This window comes from Palaemon carinicauda, chromosome 28 (assembly GCF_036898095.1).
Source record: "Palaemon carinicauda isolate YSFRI2023 chromosome 28, ASM3689809v2, whole genome shotgun sequence".
NCBI classification, from domain to species: domain Eukaryota; kingdom Metazoa; phylum Arthropoda; class Malacostraca; order Decapoda; family Palaemonidae; genus Palaemon; species Palaemon carinicauda.
The window spans coordinates 68,313,924-68,322,095 of record NC_090752.1 but is presented as its reverse complement, the minus strand read 5'-3'; the positions used below and the strand labels follow the sequence as shown (position 1 = coordinate 68,322,095).

The 8,172-nt window shown below is 32.4% G+C and overlaps 1 protein-coding gene across 1 annotated transcript in view; it reads left to right on the top strand.

Annotated features, from left to right (window-relative positions):
• The window catches only part of LOC137621878 (protein O-mannosyl-transferase TMTC2-like), a 95,947-nt gene extending 90,019 nt beyond the window's left edge, over positions 1 to 5,928 (top strand). The window contains 2 exon segments of the mRNA XM_068352383.1: positions 787 to 965; positions 1,718 to 5,928. Of these exon segments, the coding sequence (XP_068208484.1) occupies positions 787 to 965; positions 1,718 to 1,894 (356 nt within the window). The 3' untranslated portion in view covers positions 1,895 to 5,928.
• Positions 5,929 to 8,172: the final 2,244 nt, after the last annotated feature.

Here is an 8,172-nt window from a genome sequence, read left to right as displayed (position 1 = left end):
ATATATATATATATATATATATATTATATATATATATATATATATATATATATATATATATTATATATATATATATAATATATATATATATATATATATATATATATATATATATATATATATATATATATATATATATATATATATAATATATATATATATATATATTATATATATATATATATATATATATATATATATATATATATATATATATATATATATATATATATATATATATATATATATATATATATATATATATATATATATATATATATATATATATATATATATATATATATATATATATATATATATATATATATATATATATATATATATATATATATATATATATATATATATATATATATATATATATATATATATATATATATATATATATATATATATATATATATATATATATATATATATATATATATATATATATATATATATATATATATATATATATATATATTATATATATATATATATATATATATATATATATATGTAAGTATAAAGTATACATATAAACCTTTATATATAGATAATGCGTGTATTTGTATATATACACTCACACACATTCATATATATATATATATATATATATATATATATATATATATATATATATATATATATATATATATATATTTATATATATATATATATATATATATATATATATATATATATATATAACTCTAGAGAGATAACTTGAAACTCATCAGCTGTACCTTGGCATAATGACAAGCGTGTTTGATCCCTTCGCAGGTCAGTTCCTCTCCGAGGTTGAGCGTCATGAGGATGCCGCTGATCACTATGTGAGAGCCGCTCAACTGGCTCCCTCCGAATACGAGATTATCTTCAACGCTGCCAACACATTACGGCAGGCAGGTCGAAATAAGCAGGCTGAAGAGTACTACAGGCTGGCAGTCCATCTTCGACCTCAGGTAATATTGCTCTCCCGTGTTGCAGGTTTAGGTTAGAGAAGGAACTTACAAAGGATTGATTTCATTCCGGGCAAAGGAGTTTCGAGGCTCTTGGAGGGTCAGCGGCTAAAAAAAAAAAAAAAAAAAAAAAAAAAGTAGAAAATTATATAGAAGAAATGTATTACATTTATTTCTTATAGTTTCTAGTTAGAGTAAAGATACCAATAATTTATATATTTAAAAAAAATGTCCAGAAGGTAAGTGTGAAAAATATTTGTAATTTTCTTTAACTATATCAAAAATAGGATGAACTAAACCTTGTATGTAGTTCAATAACTTTTATTGTTATGGGCCAGGTGAGGTTTAATTCTTAAACACAATTAATTTTACCTTATCATTTGATTTATATTTGGTGATGAAAGAATACTTTCCAGATATTCACTTTAGATTTCATTCCAGACTAATACACAATTCGTGTTATCTGTATTTTCCTATTTCTAAACGACTTGAGCCATTGCTATAAACCCGGAAACATTTCTTTTAGTATTTATATGCATGTTTTCATCAATCTTTATTTATATTTTTAATTTTTGGTTATATTTAGTGATGAAATCTGATTTTATTTCCTTTCTTAATTAGGGCTTGCTTAGCTTAAATGCGAGATCATAATATTCCTTTTGATGATGATTTTAATGTCATTAGCGATCCTAACAATAATTAGTGTAGCCCTTTTTGAAATTGGTAATATCAGGAGTTTTTTCCGTTTCTCCTAGGAGGCTACTTCACATATGAACCTGGGCGCCATGCTTCACGTTAACGGGAAACTTCTGGAAGCCGAGTCGAGCTACCTGGAAGCGCTCCGGTTGAAGCCCGACGACTCTATCACTCGAACCAACCTCCAAAAGCTGCGCCACCTTCTAGCCAAGAAAGGCATCAGTCCATCAAGATAGCAGCCCTCAGTCTCCAAAAAAAAAAATTATGAAATAATCAAAAGCATGCGCAAGCATCTCGACAAAGCAGGTCACTGGAAAGCATCGGGTAATATAGGCTCAGAAGCATCTCTTCGCAGGCGAGAATGGAAACCGGAGCGAGGATAAATGAAAGCAAAGACTAACATTTTGACCTGTCTTCAACAATTTTTTTTTTCCTTGATTGCTTGGTAATGAAGATTTTGATCACCTGAATGGTCAGCCATCTGATGAGTGAATACGTAGTGGTTATGGGACAATGTGATTGACTCGTCAAGGGTTGTACTACTTGGATAGGTATTTTTGGTGATAGTATAGTAAAAACTCACTTTTCCCGAGTCAGCATTATTGTGTCAAAACAACTAGTCGAGTTAAAGATAAAATTTGAGATTTCACTACTTCAGCAGTGGCTGTTGATGATCAAGTGAAAAAAAAATGGAATGCAAGTGCTTTGACTGAACTGCTACAATGAGTTTTTTTTTAGATTTTTTGGGATAGAAGTTTTAATAAATTGATCGCTCTGGTGTCTTGCATTTTGTGTAGCATAGCATACAAGTTGTGGGGACGTAGGGTTCAAAGAGACAAGGGGCATCATCTATTCAACAGACTTTTCCCAAGAAAAATTAAGCTAATGACGGACTGTAGTCCCAGGGCGTGGCCCTAAATAATTGTGATGAGATCTGAAATTTCCATCAGCTACGTTATATACCAACTTTTTTTTTTTTTTATTTTGAAAATTTCAAAGGTTGAAGAAATTCATGAATAAGTTTAGCACCGGTTCTTACAAGGTGACGTTATTGCTGAATATTTTTGATCATATATTTTCTGATAATTCTAAGTGCCTTATTATACCACAGTGCCAAATATATACCACAGCAGGGACAGTGCCAATAAGGAAAACTGTTGATGTTCTAAACTGGAGACGTTATAAATATTAGGCCACAATAAAAAAAAAAATATTAATTATTAATGTTGGTGATTTGCTGTAAGATTTGTTCGCAATAAATGAAAGATTACGTACGTAAATATTTATCAAGATTTAAAAAAAAAATTAATTGTAGTTCATTCTCGGAGTAGGTAAAACTATTTTAATAACAGCATTGCCCATGTCTCACATTTTAATGGGTTAAATTCATGAAGAAGAATACGGTTCCTCGATTAGTTATGAAAACCGAAGTATGAGAGGTACCTAAACGCTAGAGTTTATATACTTATATATAGCTGATGGAACGTAAATTGTGATTGAACTAGGAACTTTCATATTAACCCCCCAAAAAACCCTATTATCAACCAATCAGTGTCATGGTCTACGTATAAGTCAAATGGCAGAAAAAAAAACACAGAAATCTTAATGTGTATTTCAAATAGAACCTTTTCCGTAGCGCTCAAGGCAAGCTATTGGTTCTCTTCGAGGGACCCAGATGGCCTCATTGTCCCTCTATTTTCTTTTCGATAAAGTGAGCCCAGATTGATATTACTATGTGCTCAGGAAGAAAAAAAAAAGGAACCTGCGGTATCTCGTTTATTCATGCATCTACATTCCCGTGAGAGTATTATGATATATGAACTGTGATCAAAAAATGGTTGTGGTATCACGTTTCTGCAAAGTCTCTGAATTGAAGAGAGAGAGAGAGTACTGCAAAGCCTCCTCCGCCAGAGGGCGGTCTCCGCTACAGCAGTACTTCCTCCTTCTGGGGGTCGTTGGGAGAGAACTTTTTTTTTTCGTCAGTGCAGTTTGAGTCGTTGTGATAAATGATTCCTTGAAGGTGGCTCATCCCAACGATGCTTCCTGTGACGAGATGTGACGTCATTATTACATTAGATTTTGTTCTCTTGTTACTTTATTGCGATTCCCTTAGATAGATGGGAGTTGATCCGAGTGGGAGTGATGGGAAAAAAAAATGTTGTGATCACCCAACCAAAACATTTTATAGCAATATTCATTTTTTCCTATTGATTTGTATAAAAGAAAAAAAAATATATTTAATATAAAAAACAGGCGGTTGTTGACAGAATTATCTTTTAGCTTAACTTTTTTTTTATTTGTATATATCTTCAGTACATTTTTTTTTCTTTCCATAATATGAAATGAAAATTTCTGCTGCATCATCAGTAGTAGTCTTGGTCGATTAACAGTATCAATCATTACCACCAAATAATTACGATAGAGAAATAAATCAATGGATTTCATTTACTGTTGTTATAACTTCCACGCCGGTCAAACACCAGAAATTTCTCAACGTAAATACAACTTTCACCTACAGCAAATCAGTTTTTTTTTCATGTTATTATTACTTTTTTTGTAGTCAAGCAAAACCAATTAAAGTGTATAGGTTAATTTATCTGTATATGTGCAATAAGGGAATTTTGTGATGCCCGGTGCTGGCACTGTTCCGGTGAAGTTGAGGAGGCCCCTAGACCGGGAGTGAGAGTGGGATGGGAGTGCCCGTGGTGAGTGTATATACGGAATGAGCTCGTTGGCTAATGACGCTAACCAGCCAATTAGGAAGTGAAAGTGGAAGTCGAAGCTGGATGTGTGAGGAGAGTGATATAATCAGATAACTGAGGACAGAGAGAGAGAGTGAATTAACTGGAGGGAGATTAATCCAGCGAAGTGCTCTTCGAGACGTGGGACAGACCATGGAAGCGCCACTGGAGGCGGCGTTCGAGATGAGTTGTGAGGAAAATGGCTGCTCTGTGAACCGAAAGTGAGACGACCCTCTCCCAAATGAGACCTGAGATCACGGAGCAGACACAGACGCTACTGGTGGTGGCATTGGCCACCGTCCGACTTCGGTCGGGCCTTTTTGTTCGGCTGCCAAAAACTACATCATCACCAAGACGTCTGCGTTTGCACGCTGGTATTTAAGGGTTGCAAGTTTTTCCCCTGCCTCTCTCTGTCTCTGAATCCTTCATCTAGCTCAAAGTAATAATAAAAAAAAAATATAAAAGGTTACAGTGTCACTGATAAATATTGTGATGAAATGTTCTCTAATGCCTTGTAGATGTTATGCCAAAGACTACGTAATTATGTTTCTTAGGTTTGTAAGGACTGAAGCCTCATATTAATTAATAATAATTATAACCCCAATGGGGAAATGACAGAAAATCAAAAGTAGAGTGCCTTCGGGCAGGATGGACCAACAAACGCCGCTGACAGTTGACGCAGGCGTGTTGTGATCTTCCCTCCCAGCTTTATTTATTCCATTTACTGACTCAATTAGTAGCTGTAGCAGAATCTGACCTATTAATGATCTCTCGGCAAAGTTCCCGCCCATCAATGGTGTTTCCCTTTCAAGTGCGGAATTTACGTTTGAGCAATGACAGCCATGAACCAAGGCAAATCACATGTGTGTGTGTGTGTTAAGATTGCCTTGCCTTATACAAGACACGGGCTCTTGCGCTGGCAAGCCTTAAGCGAATGTAACTGTAATTTACTTTCATATACTTTGAAAGAAGGAGCAAATCACAGTTGCGTAACCTTCTCAGACGCATGTTCCACGGACCGGTGACTGCAACAGCAAGAAAGATGTTTGGTTGCTATGAATCCACAAGACAGAAAAAAGAAAAAAAAAATTCTGACGATGGGTCTTTTATCGCTCTAACGTTGGAGTTCTGTAATGACAGTTGATCACGTGATTTGCCTTTGTCGTGGTATGGCCATTTGAGTATTGGTTCAGACGGGATTCTCACCCTTAATGGGAAGTTGTTGATGACTGGCTCGCCGTAGTGTTCCTTAAGGTACTTTGCTCAGCTTAGTCAACTGCTTTATTCAGTCCGCCAAGTTGGTCCATTTTGCTCCTCTGAGTTATTATTATTATTATTATTATTATTATTATTATTATCATTATTATTTTTCCATTTTATTTTTTAGCTGTGCTTCCTCTCTCTCTCTCTCTCTCTCTCTCTCTCTCTCTCTCTCTCTCTCTCTCTCTCTCTCTCTCTCTCTCTCTCTCTCTCTTATAAGTAAAAAATATTCTAATAAAAACTGTCTCTTGTCTCGTTTTTTTACTGATTACACACTACTTCATATATATAAATATAAATATATATATATATATATATATATATATATATATATATATATATATATATATATTTATATATATATATATATATATATATATATATATATATATATATATATATATATATATATATATATATATATATATATACATATACATATACATATATATATATATATATATATATATATATATATATATATATATATACAGTATATGTATATATATATACATATATACATTGTGTGTGAGGTGGATGAGTTTTTTTCTATCTTTATAATATGAAATACAATCAAAGATGAGATCAAGTGAATAAAAAGTTACCGAAATTACTCCCCGTGTCGAAATCATTAGCAATAAAATAGATTCATTATTTCTTAACTGAAACTAAATTACAATAAAAAGGAAATTACAGCTGAATAATATTTAGGCAAGATATATCTCAGATTTAATCAATTTGTATTCAGTCATGTAATCGAAATTTAATATTATTCTGAGAAATTAGGTCAACTTGATTTTAAAATAGTAATAGCCTTAATTTATTTCCTCGTTTTGGGTTGGTAATACTCCGCCATAATTTATTAAGTTAAAAATTATTTTAAACTATCTTTTACGATCATTACTAACTACCGACTTATTTAGGAAGTTTCAAATGGAATTATTTCCAGCGATTTTCTCTTAATATCTCGAACTGAGGTTAAGCTGGAGTCAGTGCCAATGTACCACCTTGAGAGTATTCATCTTTTCTTCTGAGACAAACTTTTCCCTTCTGCAGAATATTTTCATCTTTCTTCTTCCTCTAATTCCGAGAAACAAACTTTTCCCTTCTGCAGAATATTTTCATCTTTCTTCTTTCTTTATTCCTGAGACAAAATTATCCCTTCTGCAGAATATTTTCATCTTTCTTCTTCCTTTAATTCCGAGAAACAAACTTTTCCCTTCTGCAGAATATTTTCATCTTTCTTCTTTCTTTATTCCTGAGACAAACTTATCCCTTCTGCAGAATATTTTCATCTTTCTTCTTCCTTGCTTTCTGGGACAAACTTTTCCCTTCTGCAGAATATTTTCATCTTTCTTCTTCCTTTAATTCCGAGAAACAAACTTTTCCCTTCTGCAGAATATTTTCATCTTTCTTCTTTCTTTATTCCTGAGACAAAATTATCCCTTCTGCAGAATATTTTCATCTTTCTTCTTCCTTTAATTCCGAGAAACAAACTTTTCCCTTCTGCAGAATATTTTCATCTTTCTTCTTTCTTTATTCCTGAGACAAAATTATCCCTTCTGCAGAATATTTTCATCTTTCTTCTTCCTTGCTTTCTGGGACAAACTTTTCCCTTCTGCAGAATATTTTCATCTTTCTTCTTCCTTTAATTCCGAGAAACAAACTTTTCCCTTCTGCAGAATATTTTCATCTTTCTTCTTTCTTTATTCCTGAGACAAAATTATCCCTTCTGCAGAATATTTTCATCTTTCTTCTTCCTTTAATTCCGAGAAACAAACTTTTCCCTTCTGCAGAATATTTTCATCTTTCTTCTTTCTTTATTCCTGAGACAAAATTATCCCTTCTGCAGAATATTTTCATCTTTCTTCTTCCTTGCTTTCTGGGACAAACTTTTCCCTTCTGCAGAATATTTTCATCTTTCTTCTTCCTTTAATTCCGAGAAACAAACTTTTCCCTTCTGCAGAATATTTTCATCTTTCTTCTTTCTTTATTCCTGAGACAAAATTATCCCTTCTGCAGAATATTTTCATCTTTCTTCTTCCTTTAATTCCGAGAAACAAACTTTTCCCTTCTGCAGAATATTTTCATCTTTCTTCTTTCTTTATTCCTGAGACAAAATTATCCCTTCTGCAGAATATTTTCATCTTTCTTCTTCCTTGCTTTCTGGGACAAACTTTTCCCTTCTGCAGAATATTTTCATCACTCTTCTTCCTTTAATTCCGAGAAACAAACTTTTCCCTTCTGCAGAATATTTTCATCTTTCTTCTTTCTTTATTCCTGAGACAAAATTATCCCTTCTGCAGAATATTTTCATCTTTCTTCTTCCTTTATTTCTGAGACAAACTTTTCCCCATCTGCAGAATATTTTCATCTTTCTTCCTTTATTTCCGAGAAACAAACTGTTCCCATCTGCAGAATATTTTCATCTTTTTTCTTCCTTTCTTTTTGAGATAAACTTTTCTCTTCTGCAGAATATTTTCATCTTTCTTCCTTTATTTCTGAGAGACAAA